Source organism: Taudactylus pleione, unplaced genomic scaffold (assembly GCF_031769625.1).
Source record: "Taudactylus pleione unplaced genomic scaffold, aTauple2 ptg000442l, whole genome shotgun sequence".
NCBI lineage: Eukaryota > Metazoa > Chordata > Amphibia > Anura > Myobatrachidae > Taudactylus > Taudactylus pleione.
The window spans coordinates 2,462-29,453 of NW_028284844.1; the positions used below are offsets into that span (position 1 = coordinate 2,462).

The 26,992-nt window shown below is 44.8% G+C and overlaps 1 protein-coding gene across 1 annotated transcript; it reads left to right on the top strand.

The window, feature by feature from the left end:
* On the top strand, positions 1–26,077 carry LOC148505679 (tyrosine-protein kinase JAK1-like). The gene is made up of 8 exons (XM_088447833.1): positions 1–147; positions 1,053–1,147; positions 11,255–11,447; positions 12,693–12,817; positions 13,086–13,258; positions 16,692–16,809; positions 17,496–17,606; positions 23,882–26,077. Exons 1-8 carry the CDS (start codon positions 24–26, stop codon positions 23,981–23,983), a joined length of 1,041 nt encoding a protein of 346 aa, XP_088303959.1. The 5' UTR covers positions 1–23; the 3' UTR covers positions 23,984–26,077.
* The last annotated feature ends 915 nt before the right edge of the window (positions 26,078–26,992 follow it).

The window sequence follows — 26,992 nt, forward strand, 5'->3', positions numbered from 1 at the left end:
AGAGATTTTATGAAGGTTGTTTCATGTTACCGAAGCCGTCCTGTGAAGAGTTGGCCAATCTCATCATCAACTGCATGAACTACGACACCAACAGGAGACCCTTCTTCCGGGCAATAATGAGAGAGATCAACATACTGGAGCAGCAGAGTGAGTGATGGGCTCGGCACCTGGGCATGTGTACGGGGCACATTATCCTGCATACCTGTACCCACCTATTAGCGTTACATTGTGGTGGTGGTGGTGGTGGGGGTCACACATAAATAAGATGGCCAGGGGGCCTCTAAGTGGAGTTAAGTGGTTTCTATGAGAGAGGTGCAAACCCCTTCCCTAATGTTAGAGAATTCTGTATTAGATCAGATTAAACAATCATCTCTAACTATTACAGTCACCGGATTCCTTGAGTGCTTTCCAGTTACTGGGTATTTGCCATTTTTCTAATTATATATGGTGGAAGCTCAGGTAAATTCAATCGCTTACAATGATGTGTAACAGAAGGTAAAAATGGACCTGTCCATCTGAGCTTACAATCTAAAGCCCCCCCACACACACTGAGCGATATAGCGGCTGATCCGACGGTTTTGAACTATTTCACCGCTATATTGTCCCGTGTGTGGGCATGATATCGTCCTCTGTGTGGGGTCGTCCGTTACTCCTCCAGATCTTTATGCTTGTTCACTTGATCTGGGGGATCGACGAACGATCCCATGCAGCGCTGTGAGGGAGGGGGGTACCGGCATGTCGGCCACCAGACCGCTCAGTGTGTGGGGGCCGCCCGATATGTCACCCGTCGTATCGCAAGGTGCTTATTGCACCGTGTGTGGGGACCTTTAAGGTGCATGGAGAACGCTTGACACACAAGTAGCGGAATAGCATCACAGCTACGGGTGGCTCCTGGTCGTTCTCACCTGGCACTTAGCGCTCAGTAAAGCGTTGGTATAAATGAACTGTCTGCCTATAAAAGTGCATAGTAATAGGCCTGATATTTACAGGACTGCTGGATTGGTTGGAATTCGCACTTTATTATCACTAATTTATTCTCTCTGTAATCTCAGACCCAGACATCGTCTCAGAAACCTCTCTCTCTGCACAAGTAGATCCAAGTCTGTTTGAGAAGAGATTCCTGAAGAGAGTCCGGGACTTGGGGGAGGTGAGGCCTAAATATTGATAGATAGATATAATATATACTTATATATATGATAAGGAATTGTCTTTGCATGCAGAGCAGCCATGCTGTCCATAACCTCATTGCAGAACATTTCTGGGATTACTGATAACAGAGGGTAATAGCTTGCAGGTACATAGAAAGTGAAACACTATAGCCCCCTTCCAGGGCAAGCGAAACATTCGGTTCGGTGGGAATAATAATTGCGTGTTTCCATTCTCTAACATCTAGTTGGGGACCCTCAGCTCTATGTATCATGAACTCCTATTGAAGGTTACAATCTAGAGCAGGGGTCTTCAAACTTGGCCCTCCAGATGCTGTGGAACTACACATCCCAGCATGCACTGCACATAGTTTTAGCATGCTGTTATATCAAAAAGGTGGCAGTGCATGCTGGGATGTGTAGTTCCACAGCAGCTGGAGGGCCAAGTTTGAAGACCCCTGATCTAGAGTGTTCTCTGAGTGCTTGGCTCCATTGTACAGCAATGTAGAACGTTATTTTGTAATTAACAGTTTCTAAGATTGGAAATTTGCCGCTGAGGAAAGAGAAACAAGCTTACCCTGGATTGGAGCAGTCCGGCCCCAGAATGCTCCCGTCTTAGCATATCCACTAAATGAGATAAATTACGACTATCCTGTGTCTACACTGGTGGCCAAAATTGCAGACACATTTTGAAATTTGAATGTTTATCAACTTCAAATTCTTATAAAAACTGTGACACTTCATGCAGTGCAATGATTCATATATCAAATGAAAGGAAATTTAATGCTGAATTCGGCACAATAAACAGAGGTCAAATATTTGCATTACAAGGGAAGTTATGCCGTGAAAATCCCTGTGTACTTATGATGTTACTGTCCTATCAGTATTTCGTTGGGTATCCTTTATTTTTCAAGACCGCAGCACAGCGACGTGATCCAGGATTGTGGTGTTACGTGAAAATGGTCTTTCACGTAACACCAATATGCAGCAATTGCGAGAGAAGTTGGTGGGAATGTGACATCAGGAGTACGAAAGTCTTGTTTACACTGTCGGGAAACACAATCTGTACAAAACAAAGAAGGAAAAGGGCGAAAAAGTGCACAACAGCTGTTGATGATAGGAGAATAAAATGAATTTGCGTCAGGGACAGATGGATGTCATCTGCGGCCATTAGCAGTGACCTGAGTGCAACTAGTGTTTTTGTCAGTGCAAGAACGGTACGGAGAAGACTATCGGAGGTTGACCTAAAAGGTAGGATTCCCCGAAAAAAAGCCATTGCTGAATAAAAAGCAGCGGCAGAAATGAATACAGTGGGCAAAAGAACACATTGCATGGACAGAAGGTCAGTGGAAACAAGTGATATGGAGTGACGAAACTAAGATATCGATATTTGGTAGTGATGGGAGAAAATGTGTGAGACGTCGCATCAGGGAAGAGGTACATCCAGATTGCATTCAAGCGACAACAAAGAATCCTACAAGTGTTATGATCTAGGCATGTATGACAGCAGATGCTGTAGGCCGCCTTTATGTCATAGATGGCACACTGACACCATCCTACAAGTGTTATGATCTAGGCATGTATGACAGCAGATGCTGTAGGCCGCCTTTATGTCATAGATGGCACACTGATAACATCCTACAAGTGTTATGATCTAGGCATGTATAACAGCAGATGCTGTAGGCCGCCTTTATGTCATCTGCCCATCACACTCCGCGTAGACTCAGACGTCAACCGTGGCATTCTAACTTAACAAGGCATCTACAAAAACTCTCACGTAAAGTAGAACGTCAGTGGCGAAAGTCTCATACTCCAAGTGACTTCCTCACATATAAGTCTATCTACAACTCTTATCGTACTGCTCTGGACACTGCCAAGCAAATATATTTCCAATCTCTTATCTCTGCTCAAGCCTCTAACCCCAAGCGACTTTTTAATACATTTAAACTGCTTCTTACCCCTCCCTCACCCAAGCCACCTGCTACTATCTGTGCACAAGATCTTGCTTCCTATTTCAAGGACAAAATTGATAATATCTGAAATGAAATGTTATTCTCTTCCTCAGCTAGTGACCTACTCAATTCCCTACCTGAACCTTCTGGCACATTCTCTTCATTTGACCCCACAAATGAAGATGAAGTATCTACACTCTTCTCATCCTCCTACTCTATTACCTCTCCTCTAGATCCTATACCCTCACAAATTAGTAAAGCTCTGTCTCCTGTGCTCATCCCAACCCTAACTAAAATCTGTAATCTCTCTCCTTCTACTGGCATCTTTCCATCACTGTTCAAGCATGCAGTGATTACTCCCATTCTGAAAAAACAAAATTCTGACCCTAACACTCTAATTACCGTCCTATCTCCCAGCTCCCATGCCCCTCCAAGCTACTGGAGAGACTTGTCTACACCCGCCTCACACACTTTCTTAACACCCACAACTTATTGGACCCACTTCAGTCTGGCTTCCGTTCCCAGCACTCCACAGAGACAGCACTGACTAAGGTAGTAAATGATTTGGTCACTGACAAGGCTAAAGGTCATTATTCACTTCTAATTCTTCTAGATCTCTCTGCTGCTTTTGACACTGTTGACCACTCCCTTCTCATACAAACATTACAATCCCTAGGTCTTAAGGACACAGCTCTTTCTTGGTTCTCTTCCTACCTATCTGATCGCTCTTTTTCTGTTTGTTTTTCTGATTCTGCCTCCTCTTCACTACCTCTATCAGTTGGAGTACCGCAAGGCTCTGTCTTAGGTCCTCTGCTATTCTCAATCTATACCACCTCTCTTGGCAAACTAATCCTCTCTTTTGGATTTCAGTACCATCTGTATGCGGATGATACTCAAATCTACCTATCCCCTCAGATTTATCTCCATCTGTATTGGTCCGTGTCACTGAATGTATTTCTGCCATTTCATCTTGGATGTCATCTCGCTACCTGAAACTTAATATTTCTAAAACAGAATTAATTATATTTCCACCGGCCAATAACAGTTACCAACCTGATCTCTTCATCACTGTTGATAACTCAACAATCCATTCCACCCCACAAGCTCGCTGCTTTGGTGTCATCCTTGATTCTGAATTGTCCTTTGTTCCCCACATTAAATCTGTCTCAAAATCATGTTACATACATCTAAAAAACATATACAAAATTCGACCATATCTCACACAAGACACTGCAAAAACTCTAATCCATGCACTCATTATTTCCCGCATTGACTATTGCAATAGTCTCCTTACTGGTCTTCCCAAAAACAGGCTATCGCCATTACAATCCATTATGAATGCAGCTGCGAGGCTTATCTTCCTTGCCAAACGTTCATCGTCTGCTGCCCCGCTCTGTCAGTCCCTCCATTGGTTGCCGGTTTTCTACCGTATTCAATACAAAATACTGTTACTTACACATAAGGCCATTAACCGAATTACACCAACATACATCTCTTCACTCATCTCAAAATATCTCCCAACCCGACCTCTCCGCTCAGCACAAGAACTGCGTCTCTCATCCCCACGCATTACTTGCTCCCATTTACGGTTACAGGACTTTCTTCGGGCTGCACCCACTCTATGGAATGCCTTACCACACACAATAAGACTTACCTCTACTCTTCAATCCTTCAAGCGTTCCCTGAAAACTCACCTCTTCAGACAAGCTTATCAGATTCCAGAACTGACCACATAACCTTCATAGCTTCCATGTCTTATTACATCCCCTCTCACAGTCCACACATAACCTCACATACTGTCTTTCTTTCACATCCTCCTGACATTTTGCCGACATTCCTGTGTGACTGGATCATGCAGCCAACCAAGAAACTCTGCATTCTGGCCAGACCAAATTGCAATATATAGCACCTATCCTTGTGTATCAATGCCTGTTTCCCTATAGATTGTAAGCTTGCAAGCAGGGCCCTCTTACCTCTGTCTGTCTGTTATTACCCTGTTTTGTTCTATAAATGTTTCCAATTGTAAAGCGCAACGGAATATGCTGCGCTATATAAGAAACTGTTAATAAATAAAATAATAATAAATGTCATAGATGGCACACTGATACCATCCTACAAGTGTTATGATCTAGGCATGTATGACAGCAGATGCTGTAGGCCGCCTTTATGTCATAGATGGCACACTGATACCATCCTACAAGTGTTATGATCTAGGCATGTATGACAGCAGATGCTGTAGGCCGCCTTTATGTCATAGATGGCACACTGATACCATCCTACAAGTGTTATGATCTAGGCATGTATGACAGCAGATGCTGTAGGCCGCCTTTATGTCATAGATGGCACACTGATACCATCCTACAAGTGTTATGATCTAGGCATGTATGACAGCAGATGCTGTAGGCCGCCTTTATGTCATAGATGGCACACTGATACCATCCTACAAGTGTTATGATCTAGGCATGTATGACAGCAGATGCTGTAGGCCGCCTTTATTTCATAGATGGCACACTGATACCATCCTACAAGTGTTATGATTTGGGCATGTATGACAGCAGATGCTGTAGGCCGCCTTTATGTCATAGATGGCACACTGATACCATCCTACAAGTGTTATGATCTAGGCATGTATGACAGCAGATGCTGTAGGCCGCCTTTATTTCATAGATGGCACACTGATACCATCCTACAAGTGTTATGATTTGGGCATGTATGACAGCAGATGCTGTAGGCCGCCTTTATGTCATAGATGGCACACTGATACCATCCTACAAGTGTTATGATCTAGGCATGTATGACAGCAGATGCTGTAGGCCGCCTTTATGTCATAGATGGCACACTGATACCATCCTACAAGTGTTATGATCTAGGCATGTATGACAGCAGATGCTGTAGGCCGCCTTTATGTCATAGATGGCACACTGATACCATCCTACAAGTGTTATGATCTAGGCATGTATGACAGCAGATGCTGTAGGCCGCCTTTATTTCATAGATGGCACACTGATACCATCCTACAAGTGTTATGATTTGGGCATGTATGACAGCAGATGCTGTAGGCCGCCTTTATGTCATAGATGGCACACTGATACCATCCTACAAGTGTTATGATCTAGGCATGTATGACAGCAGATGCTGTAGGCCGCCTTTATTTCATAGATGGCACACTGATACCATCCTACAAGTGTTATGATTTGGGCATGTATGACAGCAGATGCTGTAGGCCGCCTTTATGTCATAGATGGCACACTGATACCATCCTACAAGTGTTATGATCTAGGCATGTATGACAGCAGATGCTGTAGGCCGCCTTTATTTCATAGATGGCACACTGATACCATCCTACAAGTGTTATGATCTAGGCATGTATGACAGCAGATGCTGTAGGCCGCCTTTATGTTATAGATGGCACACTGATACCATCCTACAAGTGTTATGATCTAGGCATGTATGACAGCAGATGCTGTAGGCCGCCTTTATGTCATAGATGGCACACTGATACCATCCTACAAGTGTTATGATCTAGGCATGTATGACAGCAGATGCTGTAGGCCGCCTTTATTTCATAGATGGCACACTGATACCATCCTACAAGTGTTATGATTTGGGCATGTATGACAGCAGATGCTGTAGGCCGCCTTTATGTCATAGATGGCACACTGATACCATCCTACAAGTGTTATGATCTAGGCATGTATGACAGCAGATGCTGTAGGCCGCCTTTATTTCATAGATGGCACACTGATACCATCCTACAAGTGTTATGATTTGGGCATGTATGACAGCAGATGCTGTAGGCCGCCTTTATGTCATAGATGGCACACTGATACCATCCTACAAGTGTTATGATCTAGGCATGTATGACAGCAGATGCTGTAGGCCGCCTTTATTTCATAGATGGCACACTGATACCATCCTACAAGTGTTATGATCTAGGCATGTATGACAGCAGATGCTGTAGGCCGCCTTTATTTCATAGATGGCACACTGATACCATCCTACAAGTGTTATGATCTAGGCATGTATGACAGCAGATGCTGTAGGCCGCCTTTATTTCATAGATGGCACACTGATACCATCCTACAAGTGTTATGATCTAGGCATGTATGACAGCAGATGCTGTAGGCCGCCTTTATGTTATAGATGGCACACTGATACCATCCTACAAGTGTTATGATCTAGGCATGTATGACAGCAGATGCTGTAGGCCGCCTTTATGTCATAGATGGCACACTGATACCATCCTACAAGTGTTATGATCTAGGCATGTATGACAGCAGATGCTGTAGGCCGCCTTTATTTCATAGATGGCACACTGATACCATCCTACAAGTGTTATGATTTGGGCATGTATGACAGCAGATGCTGTAGGCCGCCTTTATGTCATAGATGGCACACTGATACCATCCTACAAGTGTTATGATCTAGGCATGTATGACAGCAGATGCTGTAGGCCGCCTTTATTTCATAGATGGCACACTGATACCATCCTACAAGTGTTATGATTTGGGCATGTATGACAGCAGATGCTGTAGGCCGCCTTTATGTCATAGATGGCACACTGATACCATCCTACAAGTGTTATGATCTAGGCATGTATGACAGCAGATGCTGTAGGCCGCCTTTATTTCATAGATGGCACACTGATACCATCCTACAAGTGTTATGATCTAGGCATGTATGACAGCAGATGCTGTAGGCCGCCTTTATGTCATAGATGGCACACTGATACCATCCTACAAGTGTTATGATCTAGGCATGTATGACAGCAGATGCTGTAGGCCGCCTTTATTTCATAGATGGCACACTGATACCATCCTACAAGTGTTATGATTTGGGCATGTATGACAGCAGATGCTGTAGGCCGCCTTTATGTCATAGATGGCACACTGATACCATCCTACAAGTGTTATGATCTAGGCATGTATGACAGCAGATGCTGTAGGCCGCCTTTATTTCATAGATGGCACACTGATACCATCCTACAAGTGTTATGATTTGGGCATGTATGACAGCAGATGCTGTAGGCCGCCTTTATGTCATAGATGGCACACTGATACCATCCTACAAGTGTTATGATCTAGGCATGTATGACAGCAGATGCTGTAGGCCGCCTTTATGTCATAGATGGCACACTGATACCATCCTACAAGTGTTATGATCTAGGCATGTATGACAGCAGATGCTGTAGGCCGCCTTTATGTCATAGATGGCACACTGATACCATCCTACAAGTGTTATGATCTAGGCATGTATGACAGCAGATGCTGTAGGCCGCCTTTATTTCATAGATGGCACACTGATACCATCCTACAAGTGTTATGATTTGGGCATGTATGACAGCAGATGCTGTAGGCCGCCTTTATGTCATAGATGGCACACTGATACCATCCTACAAGTGTTATGATCTAGGCATGTATGACAGCAGATGCTGTAGGCCGCCTTTATTTCATAGATGGCACACTGATACCATCCTACAAGTGTTATGATTTGGGCATGTATGACAGCAGATGCTGTAGGCCGCCTTTATGTCATAGATGGCACACTGATACCATCCTACAAGTGTTATGATCTAGGCATGTATGACAGCAGATGCTGTAGGCCGCCTTTATTTCATAGATGGCACACTGATACCATCCTACAAGTGTTATGATCTAGGCATGTATGACAGCAGATGCTGTAGGCCGCCTTTATGTTATAGATGGCACACTGATACCATCCTACAAGTGTTATGATCTAGGCATGTATGACAGCAGATGCTGTAGGCCGCCTTTATGTCATAGATGGCACACTGATACCATCCTACAAGTGTTATGATCTAGGCATGTATGACAGCAGATGCTGTAGGCCGCCTTTATTTCATAGATGGCACACTGATACCATCCTACAAGTGTTATGATTTGGGCATGTATGACAGCAGATGCTGTAGGCCGCCTTTATGTCATAGATGGCACACTGATACCATCCTACAAGTGTTATGATCTAGGCATGTATGACAGCAGATGCTGTAGGCCGCCTTTATTTCATAGATGGCACACTGATACCATCCTACAAGTGTTATGATTTGGGCATGTATGACAGCAGATGCTGTAGGCCGCCTTTATGTCATAGATGGCACACTGATACCATCCTACAAGTGTTATGATCTAGGCATGTATGACAGCAGATGCTGTAGGCCGCCTTTATTTCATAGATGGCACACTGATACCATCCTACAAGTGTTATGATCTAGGCATGTATGACAGCAGATGCTGTAGGCCGCCTTTATTTCATAGATGGCACACTGATACCATCCTACAAGTGTTATGATCTAGGCATGTATGACAGCAGATGCTGTAGGCCGCCTTTATTTCATAGATGGCACACTGATACCATCCTACAAGTGTTATGATCTAGGCATGTATGACAGCAGATGCTGTAGGCCGCCTTTATGTTATAGATGGCACACTGATACCATCCTACAAGTGTTATGATCTAGGCATGTATGACAGCAGATGCTGTAGGCCGCCTTTATGTCATAGATGGCACACTGATACCATCCTACAAGTGTTATGATCTAGGCATGTATGACAGCAGATGCTGTAGGCCGCCTTTATTTCATAGATGGCACACTGATACCATCCTACAAGTGTTATGATTTGGGCATGTATGACAGCAGATGCTGTAGGCCGCCTTTATGTCATAGATGGCACACTGATACCATCCTACAAGTGTTATGATCTAGGCATGTATGACAGCAGATGCTGTAGGCCGCCTTTATTTCATAGATGGCACACTGATACCATCCTACAAGTGTTATGATTTGGGCATGTATGACAGCAGATGCTGTAGGCCGCCTTTATGTCATAGATGGCACACTGATACCATCCTACAAGTGTTATGATCTAGGCATGTATGACAGCAGATGCTGTAGGCCGCCTTTATTTCATAGATGGCACACTGATACCATCCTACAAGTGTTATGATCTAGGCATGTATGACAGCAGATGCTGTAGGCCGCCTTTATTTCATAGATGGCACACTGATACCATCCTACAAGTGTTATGATTTGGGCATGTATGACAGCAGATGCTGTAGGCCGCCTTTATGTCATAGATGGCACACTGATACCATCCTACAAGTGTTATGATCTAGGCATGTATGACAGCAGATGCTGTAGGCCGCCTTTATGTCATAGATGGCACACTGATACCATCCTACAAGTGTTTTGATCTAGGCATGTATGACAGCAGATGCTGTAGGCCGCCTTTATGTTATAGATGGCACACTGATACCATCCTACAAGTGTTATGATCTGGGCATGTATGACAGCAGATGCTGTAGGCCGCCTTTATGTCATAGATGGCACACTGAACAGCAGAAAGTACATTGACACTATCCTACAACCAAAACTTCTACCTTCTATCAGGGATCTTTTACCTTTTGTTTCCAGTAGGATTCAGCTCCCTGCCACACTGCATGGACATGCAAACAGTGGTTCACGGAGAATGACATGCAGGTGCTGGGATGGCCAGGAAACAGCCCAGACCTGAACCCCATAGAACATTTGTGGTTTTCTTTGAAAAAACTGGTACATCTGAGGCGTCCATCCAATAAAAGACAATTAATTGAGGCTATAATTGTCTCATGGCACCACATAAAAAGGAAGGAAGAGCTCCAAACATTGGTTGGCTCAATGACACATCGCTGTACTGCTATCTTGAAAAATAAAGGATACCCAACGAAATACTGATAGGGTGAAAATCCCTGTGTACTTATGATGTTACTGTCCTAAGTGTTGATTTCACTGCATAACTTCCCTTGTAATGCAAATATTTGACCTCTGTTTATCGTGTTGAATTCAGCATTACATTTCCTTTCATTTGATATATGAATCATTGCACTGCATGAAGTGTCACCAGTTTTTATAAGCATTCGAAGTTGAAAAACATTCAAATTTCAAAAAGTGTCCGCAATTTTGGCCACCACTGTATATATAAAATAACGTTACGTGAAAATGGAGGCAGACATTTTGTGGGCTGAACCAATATTCAAATGCAGACTAAACATTGACTGCACACTAATCATAGTGCCACACCGAGGCACGAGGCACCGTACTATTACTTCCTCTCCACAGTTGTATACGGGTAAATGATCTGTTTTTGTGCCCTCCCGTAGGGTCACTTTGGGAAAGTGGAGCTATGCAGATATGACCCAGAAGGCGACAACACTGGGGAACTGGTGGCGGTGAAGTCACTGAAGCCGGGGACAGGAGGGACTCATATCTCCGATCTAAACAAAGAGATCCAAATCCTGCGTAACCTGTACCATGAGAACATTGTGAAATACAAGGGGATCTGTGCCGAGGACGGTAATCGCTGCTGACGTTCTCCGTCTATAGATAGAAACCCAGAGTAAACTCCTCCTATTTACGTTTTATGGATAGAATATCACCCAAAAAATTTTGGGGGAGATCCACGGGGGATGATTCTTAGTTGGGAGGATAATAAAGAAAGAGCTGGTAACTTTGCGCCTGGGCAAATCTATGTTGTGCTGCAGTAGTGTTCATTGTAGGGTGGGCAGGGGGCCTATCACAGAAGGGCATTCCTCTGCCCCCAAAAAGGGTGTGGTCGCTCAATAAGGGGGCGTGTACTTAAGACTCATCCCCTTTTCATCACTGTAGGGGGCGTGTCCAGCACTCAAGAAGATGCTGGGCCGCCCCAAAGCTCTCCCCGCAGTGTGCCTGCGCACAGCAGCTATTCACTCACCGGTGGGGACGGCTGTTTCAGGGGGCGCCGCCATAGGGGCAGGGCGCATTTCAGCAAATTCAAAATTGGGCAGGACGCTGAAACAGTCTAGCCAGGAAAACAAGGTAGGGCAGATATAAAATGTGCGGAAGGATTTAGGATTGAGGAGGAGGGGGTCCTAACTGAAATCTATATGGCTGGGTGGAAATAATGCTGCCCAGCATGTGTTGGCTACATGCAACAGTAGCCAGTATTTACCCTGCATGCAAAAAGATAAATGTATTGCAGCATGGTTTCTAGCCAGGTTCAATGTTACCTGCTGTTTTTTGCCTTGCCCTCTGCGCAGAATCGGGCTACATGTGGTAGAACAGTAATTATAGCGAGCATCGGTGACGTAATGCGCCGTTCCAGCCGATTGTACGTTTTTACTCGCACGCCATGAAGCTGCGCAGCAAGACGTTGCATCTATCATACATGACTAATATGCGAGGAAGCCATCTGTGTTGTAGCGATGCTAAAACGCCACATCGACTGTCATTGAACTGCTCCCGTAGAGCCGCCATATTGATTAAGACCCTTTGTGTATTGCTACAGCTGGTGCAGTTGAAAGATGACCAGCAGTGCCCATCCCGTTTCTGCAGATACGGTCCTATCGGACATCGTGACTGTTCTGCGGTGACGCACAGTGCGCGGACAGACTGTGCAGCAGACCCCTGGCATAAATATAGCATTGAGAAATCAGGGAGCTGGCTGTAACTTGCACGGACACGTTCCCAGTCTGTATCACAGGGATTTTGTAGTGTTTGTCGCTGGGCATGGATTGGGCGATCTGTACATGATGCTTATGTGGGGCTTGTTTGTGTTTCCAGGAGGCAGTGGCATCAAATTAATAATGGAGTACCTCCCTTCTGGGAGTCTAAAGGAATATTTGCCAAGGAATGTAAACAAAATAAACCTGAAGCAGCAGCTGGAATACGCCATCCAGATCGCCAAGGTATGTCCTGCCGCATTGCGCCAGGCTCACTAAGGGTCTGCCTGTGCAGATGGAGGTTTAGAGATTCATGAGGAAGGCTATGTGGGGTCTGGGGGCAGGGGAGGGGTGTAATGACTGTTGTTAATTACTAAGTTATGTGTTTTCAAGAGGCAACATTTGTTTAAACTCTGTTACAAGGTTCTGTTCATTCATCTAACCTGTCACCTACTGGGGAATAACCGGAGCTCTTAGTGTCCCTTGTCTGATGACCCACTGTACTGTTTATCAGGGAATGGATTACCTGGGGTCCCGTCAGTACGTCCATCGAGATCTGGCAGCAAGAAACGTCCTGGTAGAAAATGAGCACCGAGTGAAAATAGGAGATTTTGGTTTAACCAAAGCAATTGAAACGGACAAGGAGTATTACACAGTGAAGGACGACCATGACAGCCCGGTGTTTTGGTAGGTATTCTGCTTTCCATTGTGTATGTCTAACCTGTGTCTGTTATCAGATTATTTATAAAGTCCTTATTTACATACAACAGCAGTAAACAGCACGCATCTGTTCTAGGCTGTAATATAGTTTATAAAGTATTGTGTTCTACAGCTTAGTTTTATACTTTGCTGGTGTAAAGTTTTCAATATATGCAGCTAGTTGTGTGTGCAGTGTATATTGGACTATTGTGTCCTAGGTGTGTCTGTGAGTGCAGTATATACCGGACTCCTGTGTCCTAGGTGTGTCGGTGAGTGCAGTATATACCGGACTCCTGTGTCCTATGTGTGTCGGTGAGTGCAGTATATACTGGACTCCTGTGTCCTATGTGTGTCTGTGAGTGTAGTATATGCTGGACTCCTGTGTCCTATGTGTGTCAGTGAGTGCAGTATATACCGGACTCCTGTGTCCTAGGTGTGTCGGTGAGTGCATTATATACCGGACTCCTGCTGTATCCTGTGTGTGTCGGTGAGTATAGTATATACTGGACTCCTGTGTCCTAGTTGTGTCTGTGAGTGCAGTATATACTGGACTCCTGTGTCCTAGGTGTGTCAGTGAGTATAGTATATACTGGACTCCTGTGTCCTAGGTGTGTCGGTGAGTATAGTATATACCGGACTCCTGTGTCCTATGTGTGTCAGCGAGTATAATATATACTGGACTCCTGTGTCCTAGGTGTGTCTGTGAGTATAGTATATACTGGACTCCTGTGTCCTATGTGTGTCTGTGAGTATAGTATATACTGGACTCCTGTGTCTTAGGTGTGTCGGTGAGTGCAGTATATACTGGACTCCTGTGTCCTAGGTGTGTCAGTGAGTATAGTATATACTGGACTCCTGTGTCCTAGGTGTGTCAGTGAGTATAGTATATACTGGACTCCTGTGTCCTAGGTGTGTCAGTGAGTATAGTATATACTGGACTCCTGTGCCCTAGGTGTGTCTGTGAGTATAGTATATACTGGACTCCTGTGTCCTAGGTGTGTCTGTGAGTATAGTATATACTGGACTCCTGTGTCCTAGGTGTGTCGGTGAGTGCAGTATATACTGGACTCCTGTGTCCTAGGTGTGTCGGTGAGTGCAGTATATACTGGACTCCTGTGTCCTAGGTGTGTCAGTGAGTATAGTATATACTGGACTCCTGTGTCCTAGGTGTGTCGGTGAGGATAGTATATACTGGACTCCTGTGTCCTAGGTGTGTCGGCGAGTGTAGTATATACTGGACTCCTGTGTGTGTCGGTGAGTGTAGTATATACTGGACTCCTGTGACCTAGGTGTGTCGGTGAGTGCAGTATATATTGGACTCCTGTGACCTAGGTGTGTCGGTGAGTGCATTATATACCGGACTCCTGCTGTATCCTGTGTGTGTCGGTGAGTATAGTATATACTGGACTCCTGTGTCCTAGTTGTGTCTGTGAGTGCAGTATATACTGGACTCCTGTGTCCTAGGTGTGTCAGTGAGTATAGTATATACTGGACTCCTGTGTCCTAGGTGTGTCGGTGAGTATAGTATATACTGGACTCCTGTGTCCTAGGTGTGTCGGCGAGTGTAGTATATACTGGACTCCTGTGTGTGTCGGTGAGTGTAGTATATACCGGACTCCTGCTGTATCCTGTGTGTGTCGGTGAGTATAGTATATACTGGACTCCTGTGTCCTATGTGTGTCTGTGAGTGCAGTATATACTGGACTCCTGTGTCCTAGGTGTGTCAGTGAGTATAGTATATACTGGACTCCTGTGTCCTAGGTGTGTCGGCGAGTGTAGTATATACTGGACTCCTGTGTCCTAGTTGTGTCTGTGAGTGCAGTATATACTGGACTCCTGTGACCTAGGTGTGTCGGTGAGTGCAGTATATACTGGACTCCTGTGACCTAGGTGTGTCGGTGAGTGCAGTATATACTGGACTCCTGTGACCTAGGTGTGTCGGTGAGTGCAGTATATACCGGACTCCTGCTATATCCTGTGTGTGTCGGTGAGTATAGTATATACTGGACTCCTGTGTCCTAGTTGTGTCTGTGAGTGCAGTATATACTGGACTCCTGTGTCCTAGGTGTGTCTGTGAGTGCAGTATATACCGGACTCCTCTGTCCTAGGTGTGTCTGAGAGTGCAGTATTTCCTGGACTCCTCTGTCCTAGGTGTGTCAGTGAGTACAGTATATACTGGACTCCTGTGTTCTAGGTGTGTCGGTGAGGATAGTATATACCGGACTCCTGTGTCCTAGGTGTGTCTGTGAGTATAGTATATACCGGACTCCTGTGTCCTATGTGTGTCGGTGAGTATAGTATATACTGGACTCCTGTGTCCTAGGTGTGTCAGTGAGTGTAGTATATACTGGACTCCTGTGTCCTAGGTGTGTCTGTGAGTGTAGTATATACTGGACTCCTGTGTCCTAGGTGTGTCAGTGAGAGCAATATTTCCTGGACTCCTGTGTCCTATGTGTGTCTGTGAGTGCAGTATATACCGGACTCCTGTGTCCTATGTGTGTCATTGAGTATAGTATATACTGGACTCCTGTGTCCTATGTGTGTCAGTGAGTATAGTATATACCGGACTCCTGTGTCCTATGTGTGTCAGTGAGTATAGTATATACTGGACTCCTGTGTCCTAGGTGTGTCGGTGAGTGCAGTATATACCGGACTCCTGTATCCTATGTGTGTCAGTGAGTGCAGTATATACCGGACTCCTGCTGTATCCTAGGTGTGTCGGTGAGTGCAGTATATACCGGACTCCTGCTGTATCCTATGTGTGTCAGTGAGTACAGTATATACCGGACTCCTGCCGTGTCCTAGGTGTGTCAGTGTGTGCACTCCTGTGTTCCGGTATGCAGTCGGGAAGGCGGTGGACCTAATCCCGACAGCCGGCTTCCCGACTGTCATATCCCGGCAAGGGTCTAAAGACAGGCGTCGATATGCCGATGCCTGTCATTAGACATACGCTGGGAGACCGACGCAGATCCCGATCGAAGGGACGCCGAGCGCGGATAGCCGCGGGGGTAGGGTTAGGTTTAGGGTTCCCGAGGGGGACTAAGGTTAATCACCCCCCGGGAGGTTAGGTTTAGGCTAGGGGGAAGGGGGGGGGGTTAGCTTTAGGCACCCCTGGGGGGGACTTAGGGTTAGGCACCCCCCAGGAGGTTAGGTTTATGCAGCGGGGAAGGGGGGGGGGGTTAGTGTTAGGCACTTAGAGGGGGAATAGGGTTAGGCACTGGGGGGAAGGTTAGGGCTAGGCACCCCTAAGGGAGGGTTAGGGGGTAGAAATAGGTTAGTATGTACTTACCTTAGGACGATCGGGATTTCCTCCTCTGCCGGGATTAGAACCGCCGGGCATTGGGTCCGGCGGTAAGTCATACTAATTCCTGTGTTCCAGTGTATACTGTATATACCAAACTCTTGCCTTCCTGTCTCTTAGGTACGCCCTAGAATGTTTGCTGCACAGCAAGTTCTACATCGCCTCCGACGTCTGGTCATTCGGGGTCACGTTATATGAAATACTGACCTGCTGCAATGCAGAATTCAGCCCAATGGCGGTAATGTTATTTAGTATTTGTTCTACACACTGTAATGTTATTTAGTATTTGTTCTACACACGGTAATGTTTACCAGAAACAAAACCCAAATTATTATACCAATTTATTGTAATTCTGAGCATAACAAACTACATCAGATGTACTATCATAGATTGTACTATTGGGGGGCCAGTTGTATTATCATAGATTATACTATTGGGGGGCCGCCATGATTGTGTTCCCCAAAGTGGGTGGGGCCGAGACCAAGGACAAGTGATCTCTTTATACAAATCGTTGACTAGAGTTGTTGAACGGTATTTTGCAGAAATGTGGCATCCTGCACCAGGCAACTTTTCAATAATAACTATTTAGAGGGGTTCTTGCGAGAAATGATCGGATAGAACAATGTCAAAATATTTATTAATTTCTCTCAAAGTGTCAGAATTGTGAAGACCCTAACCAGGAATGATGAGTGAGGTTTGAAAGGTTTTGGGTGGGATAAAGTAAAAGAGTAAGGAGCATATAATGTGCCATAGACCGTGGCACCAAAAGCTGGCGAACCCTTCTAGCGGGTGCCCAATCCTGTCACCCAGCAGCCCCCCGGTATTGCCCTATAACGGCATCATTACTACAGTATTATAACCTGTCTGGCTTGCTGCCTCCTTATACCAGATCAAACCACGAATCTCTCCTTTTATTCTGAACAGATGTTTCTAAAACTGATTGGACCCACCCAAGGCCAGATGACGGTGACTCGGCTCGTGCGTGTGCTGGAGGACGGAAAGCGGCTGCAGATTCCAGCAAACTGCCCCAATGAGGTAAAAGCGCGGCCTGAAAGTCAGCGCTAGATCAGTGTTTGGCACCAGCGATCAGGCTACGGGTTATTTGTTGCCATTTTTGAAAATGCCACCAGTCATTGGGGGAGAAGGCAATCAATCGGCGTCAGCGTGATGTGGTGTTCCAGGAACGTCCAGCGGCAATGCAGGTTTTCCCTCGCCCCCCATAAAGGTGCTCAGCGAGACTGGCAATGTCAGCGCTACTGCAAGTGGGCAATATTTGCGCAACAGCATGGAATTGCAACATATAGGGCACAGTGCCACATGTCTGGTTCTGTATGCTGGATGTAAGGCACAGTGCCACATGTCTGGTTCTGTATGCTGGATGTAAGGCACGGTGCCACATGTCTGGTTCTGTGTGCTGGATGTAAGGCACGGTGCCACATGTCTGGTTCTGTGTGCTGGATGTAAGGCACGGTGCCACATGTCTGGTTCTGTATGCTGGATGGTAAGGCACAGTGCCACATGTCTGGTTCTGTGTGCTGGATGTAAGGCACGGTGCCACATGTCTGGTTCTGTGTGCTGGATGTAAGGCACGGTGCCACATGTCTGGTTCTGTATGCTGGATGTAAGGCACAGTGCCACATGTCTGGTTCTGTATGCTGGATGGTAAGGCACAGTGCCACATGTCTGGTTCTGTGTGCTGGATGTAAGGCACGGTGCCACATGTCTGGTTCTGTGTGCTGGATGTAAGGCACGGTGCCACATGTCTGGTTCTGTATGCTGGATGTAAGGCACAGTGCCAGGTTCTGTATGCTGGATGTAAGGCACAGTGCCACATGTCTGGTTCTGTATGCTGGATGTAAGGCACGGTGCCACATGTCTGGTTCTGTGTGCTGGATGTAAGGCACGGTGCCACATGTCTGGTTCTGTATGCTGGATGTAAGGCACAGTGCCAGGTTCTGTATGCTGGATGTAAGGCACGGTGCCACATGTCTGGTTCTGTATGCTGGATGTAAGGCACGGTGCCACATGTCTGGTTCTGTATGCTGGATATACGTAGTATGGGGGAGAAGAAGAAAACTCTCTTGTTGGGGGCACTCGAATGTAAAGGTTATAATAAGAATAATATATAAAAAATAACTTTTATTAGATATATTTTAAAATACCAAAAACAAGTCTGAGCCTGTTACTTATTGGCATTACTGTTGGAATAACAGCTATAAATTATCACAAGCAGAACACGAACATACATAGAACATAAGACAACATATAATACAATACTTATCACAATTATGTGAAGCTAAGTGAAATATTACAAATAGGTCTATAATTCTCTGTCTCATACAATATTGAGACCTATATAAAACATACTAGTTCAATGACCTCATAATGTCGTCATAGCACAATGGCTAATCAGAATTACGGCAGAAGCATACAAGGAAATCTTCTAGAAAAGAATGTGATAATAACCATACAATATTCAATATAGGTTACGTGAGATATCACAGCACAATAACACTGAAAAGTAATCAGAGAAATACAATGATAAGGGGGTCAGATGAAATAATAGCTGACCCTGCAAATATCAAAATGAATATAAGTAAATCACAGGTTGTAATGAGAGGCAGATCACACGTAGGTCGCCTGTGATGCCACCCAGGTACTTGTAGACAGTAAGGTTATAGGAAAAAGTAAAGCTACTCCTTTATGTGGAGTTTACAAAATAGCAGCTGCTGCATGCCATTGTATAACCATTGAATGGCATGTGAGCGTACTATAAAGGTACTCCCAGGGTAGGGAATAAGTACAATGAGTATCTGCTGTTGGACTGCGTTAAAAAGAAGGTCCTGGTGTAAACATTGCAGGAACCTCTAATAGGCGCACCCCAATGAGAGTACTCATAGAGACAATAGTTATCGTAATGAAATAACACAGCATAGGTTTGCGATCTGTGCTGCTGCCAGTCATATACCAAAGGTAGTGGTGAGTGGTGGGAAACCCAGATCGCATATGCAGTGATAAGAAGAAAGAGTATGAGTGTAGCTGCACTATGGCTAGTACAGGACAAGTGGAGCTCTGTTGCCCTAAAGGTATTGCAGGGTCACAAACTTGTCTCTGTTAAATAAAGCCACTCAGTGCGCTAAAGAAAGTGTAGTATGAAAAGTACCTGAGCGCTCACCTCCAGGGAGCCGGTGTGTAGTATAGAAAATCTGCCACTAGAAGAGCCTGTCAGTATGCTGCCATGACGAATCCCGCCTGTACACAGCCTTATTCGCGGGTCTGAGACGCGCGTTTCACTGTCGCTTCCTCAGTCAGATGCATGTGGACTGTGATACACAGGTGATCTTTAACCTGCGTTGTGACCAATGGGAGAGCAGCTGCTGTGTGTTGCAGATGCAATACCCTTGTCAATAGGTCCAAGTGTTAACTCCCTCTATTGGTCCACAGCAACAGGAGGGAGTGAGTCATAGGAGGGGGGAGTGTTTGGGTTAGATGAAGCTCATAACGATCAGGCTAACAGGCTAAGGTGGAAAACCTGACTAGTAGCTAAAGTGTCTGTCTTGCAGCAAAAATAGTTATGCAAAAATGCTAATACCAAACATACAGATATATAAATAGTAGATATAAATAAGTGTGTATAAAGTGATTAGAATAAAGAGAATGATACCAAAATAAAAATAAATAAAAATAAAAAATATTAAAGATAAAAATAAATATAAATAAAAATAAATATAAAGATAATAAAAAAAAAATAATAATAATAATGAGTAGATAATAAATAATAAATATATGAATATGAATGGTGATGTGATGACAGTGATTTATTTTTATTTTTATCTTTAATATTTTTAATTTTTATTTTTTATTTTGGTATCATTCTCTTTATTCTAATCACTTTATACACACTTATTTATATCTACTATTTATATATCTGTATGTTTGGTATTAGCATTTTTGCATAACTATTTTTGCTGCAAGACAGACACTTCAGCTACTAGTCAGGTTTTCCACCTTAGCCTGTTAGCCTGATCGTTATGAGCTTCATCTAACCCAAACACTCCCCCCTCCTATGACTCACTCCCTCCTGTTGCTGTGGACCAATAGAGGGAGTTAACACTTGGACCTATTGACAAGGGTATTGCATCTGCAACACACAGCACCTGCTCTCCCATTGGTCACAACGCAGGTTAAAGATCACCTGTGTATCACAGTCCACATGCATCTGACTGAGGAAGCGACAGTGAAACGCGCGTCTCAGACCCGCGAATCCGGCTGTGTACAGGCGGGATTCGTCATGGCAGCATACTGACAGGCTCTTCTAGTGGCAGATTTTCTATACTACACACCGGCTCCCTGGAGGTGAGCGCTCAGGTACTTTTCATACTACACTTTCTTTAGCGCACTGAGTGGCTTTATTTAACAGAGACAAGTTTGTGACCCTGCAATACCTTTAGGGCAACAGAGCTCCACTTGTCCTGTACTAGCCATAGTGCAGCTACACTCATACTCTTTCTTCCTATCACTGCATATGCGATCTGGGTTTCCCACCACTCACCACTACCTTTGGTATATGACTGGCAGCAGCACAGATCGCAAACCTATGCTGTGTTATTTCATTACGATAACTATTGTCTCTATGAGTACTCTCATTGGGGTGCGCCTATTAGAGGTTCCTGCAATGTTTACACCAGGACCTTCTTTTTAACGCAGTCCAACAGCAGATACTCATTGTACTTATTCCCTACCCTGGGAGTACCTTTATAGTACGCTCACATGCCATTCAATGGCTATACAATGGCATGCAGCAGCTGCTATTTTGTAAACTCCACATAAAGGAGTAGCTTTACTTTTTCCTATAACCTTACTGTCTACAAGTACCTGGGTGGCATCACAGGCGACCTACGTGTGATCTGCCTCTCATTACAACCTGTGATTTACTTATATTCATTTTGATATTTGCAGGGTCAGCTATTATTTCATCTGACCCCCTTATCATTGTATTTCTCTGATTACTGTTCAGTGTTATTGTGCTGTGACATCTCACGTAACCTATATTGAATATTGTATGGTTATTATCACATTCTTTTCTAGAAGATTTCCTTGTATGCTTCTGCCGTAATTCTGATTAGCCATTGTGCTATGACGACATTATGAGGTCATTGAACTAGTATGTTTTATATAGGTCTCAATATTGTATGAGACAGAGAATTATAGACCTATTTGTAATATTTCACTTAGCTTCACATAATTGTGATAAGTATTGTATTATATGTTGTCTTATGTTCTATGTATGTTCGTGTTCTGCTTGTGATAATTTATAGCTGTTATTCCAACAGTAATGCCAATAAGTAACAGGCTCAGACTTGTTTTTGGTATTTTAAAATATATCTAATAAAAGTTATTTTTTATATATTATTCTTATTATAACCTTTACATTCGAGTGCCCCCAACAAGAGAGTTTTCTTCTTCTTCCCCATACTACGTTTATCTATACTCTCATGGGGAGCACCTCCACACTTTACAATATTTTTGCTTGACACCTATACTAGGGTTTGATATTTATAATTGTGGATTTTCATTATTCTTTTGACTAATTATATCCAATATATTATATCCTGTGCTCAAACTATATCCCCCTATTCCCCCCTTCCCTGGTCATTTCTGTGTGCTGGATGGTAAGGCACGGTGCCACATGTCTGGTTCTGTGTGCTGGATGTAAGGCACGGTGCCACATGTATGATTCTGTGTGCTGGATGTAAGGCACGGTGCCACATGTCTGGTTCTGTGTGCTGGATGTAAGGCACAATGCCACATGTCTGGTTCTGTGTGCTGGATGTAAGGCACAATGCCACATGTCTGGTTCTGTATGCTGGATGTAAGGCACAGTGCCAGGTTCTGTATGCTGGATGTAAGGCACCGTGCCACATGTCTGGTTCTGTGTGCTGGATGTAAGGCACGGTGCCACATGTCTGGTTCTGTGTGCTGGATGTAAGGCACAGTGCCACATGTCTGGTTCTGTATGCTGGATGTAAGGCACAGTGCCACATGTATGATTCTGTGTGCTGGATGTAAGGCACGGTGCCACATGTCTGGTTCTGTGTGCTGGATGTAAGGCACAGTGCCACATGTATGATTCTGTGTGCTGGATGTAAGGCACGGTGCCACATGTCTGGTTCTGTGTGCTGGATGTAAGGCACGGTGCCACATGTCTGGTTCTGTGTGCTGGATGTAAGGCACAATGCCACATGTCTGGTTCTGTATGCTGGATGTAAGGCACAGTGCCAGGTTCTGTATGCTGGATGTAAGGCACCGTGCCACATGTCTGGTTCTGTGTGCTGGATGTAAGGCACGGTGCCACATGTCTGGTTCTGTGTGCTGGATGTAAGGCACAGTGCCACATGTCTGGTTCTGTATGCTGGATGTAAGGCACAGTGCCACATGTATGATTCTGTGTGCTGGATGTAAGGCACGGTGCCACATGTCTGGTTCTGTGTGCTGGATGTAAGGCACAATGCCACATGTCTGGTTCTGTATGCTGGATGTAAGGCACAGTGCCAGGTTCTGTATGCTGGATGTAAGGCACAGTGCCACATGTATGATTCTGTGTGCTGGATGTAAGGCACGGTGCCACATGTCTGGTTCTGTGTGCTGGATGTAAGGCACAATGCCACATGTCTGGTTCTGTGTGCTGGATGTAAGGCACAGTGCCACATGTATGATTCTGTGTGCTGGATGTAAGGCACAGTGCCACATGTCTGGTTCTGTATGCTGGATGTAAGGCACAGTGCCACATGTATGATTCTGTGTGCTGGATGTAAGGCACGGTGCCACATGTCTGGTTCTGTGTGCTGGATGTAAGGCACGGTGCCACATGTCTGGTTCTGTATGCTGGATGTAAGGCATGGTGCCACATGTCTGGTTCTGTGTGCAAGTCAGCAAGACCGAAGATACCATAAGTGCGGCTATAGCCACAAGCCGACTTGCGTCTAATAGGATTGGCCCCTAATAGTGTAACATGTTAAACATGAAACCTCAGGCACATGTTATTTTTAGAAAGTTTCTCTAAGGTTTTGACCATAATGAATTATGTGATTACAAATATTTTTTTTACAGGTTGCATAAGAGGACTCAGCCCTCACCCATCCTGACTTAGGATTGTTCTGTATAGGAGAACAATGATTTTTATTTATTTTTTTAGTTAATTAAAGGTCTCTCGCAATACATTATGGGGTCATTGTGAACAAACCAGCACTCATATAGAAATGTGGGACATGTATCACACTCTCACTTGTTCCTTTGTGTCTCCCTGCCAGGTCTATCAGCTGATGCTGAGGTGCTGGGAGCAGAACCCCAGTACCCGCGCCACCTTCCAGGGCCTGATCCAAGGCTTTACAGACCTGATCAATAAGATGTAAGTAGTGTAAGGAGGACCCGCCAGACGTCAGGACCAGAGGCTGCTCCCATGGATGCATTAGAATATAAACCACTTCTACCTAAGACGTCTGTCCTCTCCAAAGGACTAATCTACAGCAATGGCGTCTGATCTGTGCGACAAAGACGCTGAAACGCTCTATTTTCCTCCAGACAGACGTGTTCTATCCCGTGCTGTGACCTGGACACGCATTATCGTGTTCATCTATAAGACATTAAACTGTTCTTAGAAACCAGGTGAACTCCGGGTGTGTGTTCAGTTTAATTAACCTGTATATATCGTTGGGGCTTAACATCGAACCTGTGATCTGCACACTCCAGTGGCGGCTGTAATATTCACGAGACTGTCGCCAGGAAGCAACGAGAGGGCGCCATTGATGTCTCGTGGGCTGAACGGCATTACCTTTCAATGGTGATGCAGAGTTAAACGCCACCATGGCCTAGCTGTGCCCGCTGTGTGTACTCATAGTGGTCCTTATGTACGTAAGTGCGAGCACAACCGCCCCTATCTGTACGATTGGTTTGATGAGTGCAGACTTGCGCCAGCCTATGCTTGGTGCAAATGATAAGCATGACAGCAGGCGTATCCACGTTTATGCCCAACGTGACAAAGCCCACTGTTGCGTCATCGCCCCCTTACTGGACTTGTGTGAGAGCCCCTTTACACCTCCTCAGTGATCAGTGGAGATGTGACAGATCTGCTTACATCCTCAGTACTGGTGTACTCTCCATTCTGGGGCATACGCACTCTGCAAACGGGACATTTAACCCTGCGCCAGTCCCATGATGACTACTAGGGATCTGTTCTAAACCAACTTGGGAGCCGTCCTGATAAATAAAAGCCTTGGGGTAAATGTCAGCTAAAGAGAAGGGATTCTGAACGCTGGGGAAATCGTTCACTGCTGGGTGCAGATATTTATAACCCCTCAAATCGCTTCCAAACCAGAAGAAGAAAATTTGAGGACAGTTCAGAATAAATACAATTTTTATTTGCCAATGTTTTCTATCTATTAAGTTTTACACGACCCCATTCCTGGCGAGTACCGGGCACATTCTCTGGTTGCCAGGGGCAGAGGAGCCTCCGGGAACGTGCGTTTTTTCATACAATAGAAAACATTTTAACGATTTAAAAAACAAAACACATAAACCACCCAGTATGGGCCTAATCCCCCACTATGTCGCTGATGCTAGGGCTGGTCTTCATAAATGTGTCGCAGAATCATCTCTGGAGATACTCAGAGATCGTGAGACACTCTGTGTAATATTTATCGGCTATTTTCCCGGTGTGGAGTTACTATTAAAAGCTATTGGACCTAACTGAAAAAAAAAATATCTATAAACCTGTAAGAATTATGTGAATTCCTATTTTGTCTATTTACCGCTTTTAGCGCTTACACAAGTCTCATGTGGCATCACCAGGCTGCAGTACAATACTTGAGTAAAAAAAAGGGCTCATTCACATATGCGCTACGGAAAATGGTTAAAACATGCAGAGTCCATAGCGCGAGTCTATGAATTTAGTTTGGAAACCAACAGCCATAATCTGTTTTGAAACGTAACCAACATATTTTGTTTTGGTTTCTGTAAGAGGCGTCACTCGTTCACTAGCGCGCACACTTACTGACCATCCATTTATGAATTTTACCTATGTATCGCTGTCCCTTTTTAGGTTAGTGACTGTCACAGTAAGGTGCTCTCTCTCTCTCTCTCAAATGCTAAATTGTGAGCTCTCAACAATTGGATCTCCTGTATAGAAACACAAGAAAAGGAACGTGCGCTCTAGCACGAGAAATAGGTTACGCTGCGTTTCTAATCATCTTTACACAGTGTTAAGATTTCAGTACATAGTGGTGACGACGGCATCGCTGTCTCTTCGGTCCATTTTGATGTATTTACTAACTTGTAAAAAGCAGGCAGGCGGGAATGAGCAGGGCAGAGCGAAACGCGTGATTTGCTGCATGTAAATGATGGAATCAAACGCTGTATTTCTTATTTGCATTTTTGGACCGTACTGTTGAAATGTGAACATTAAGCACTTTGTAACCTTTTTCTATAAATAAATGTTATCGATAACCAGAGTCCAGCTCGTTTCATAGGACTTACAGAGTGAATTGTCTTCCCATTTAGACAATAAAACTGAGCCACATTTTCATGATGTATCGATACAGCCATATGTCTTGATATAAAAAAAAATCTGATCTGGACGAGGGAGGATTATAGCAATGCAGTTAATAAGTACTTACGGATAGGTGCCCGGCGGTGTGACTCCCACGGTACTGGAGCTGGTGGTGTGCTGAGAAATATTGACTGGTGTATCTAGATGTAGGGGGTGTGTAATGGGGAGAGTTCTACCCAAGCCCATGATATAGTTGGCCTGCAGATTAGCATCTCTGGTTGGTAGTAGTAGTGTCACTAGTAGATCCAGCCACTGCACCCTGCATTCCCTGACTCAAGATGTGTGGATGGGTCCTGTCCTGTCCTGTCGTCAGGTTGAGCCGTATGGCCGATCCACCCATGGCTGCGTGTCTTTAGGAGAATGCAGGGTGCTTCTGTCTTTGGTGGATGTGTGGTGGGGTGCATGTCTGGACACTGTGACTGGGCACTGGGGACCACCAAAGCGGAGGGATCATACACAGCCTTTTCCGCCCTCAGTCACAGCGGCTGCCCTCCCACGAAAACCAGGACATTTGACAAGGAGGGTACACGCAGGAGTTGAGCAACTTTCATCCAAAACTGGCATCTTGGGATACAAAAGTATCACATCAGGGATAGTGTAAAGGGTGGGTACTGAAGTCCCAATGTCCTTTTTTTTTTTTTTTTTTTGGTAAGCCGGGACACAGACCCCAATTCCGATACAAACCCAGGAAACTGTTTAGATGTAGGATTGCTATTCGTCCCAAAGACAATGGAAAATGGAAGCAAATCCCTTTGTCACCACATGGGTCTTTTTGGACTTATCGTATACTTGCTACCTACAAACAGCCATTTTGTGG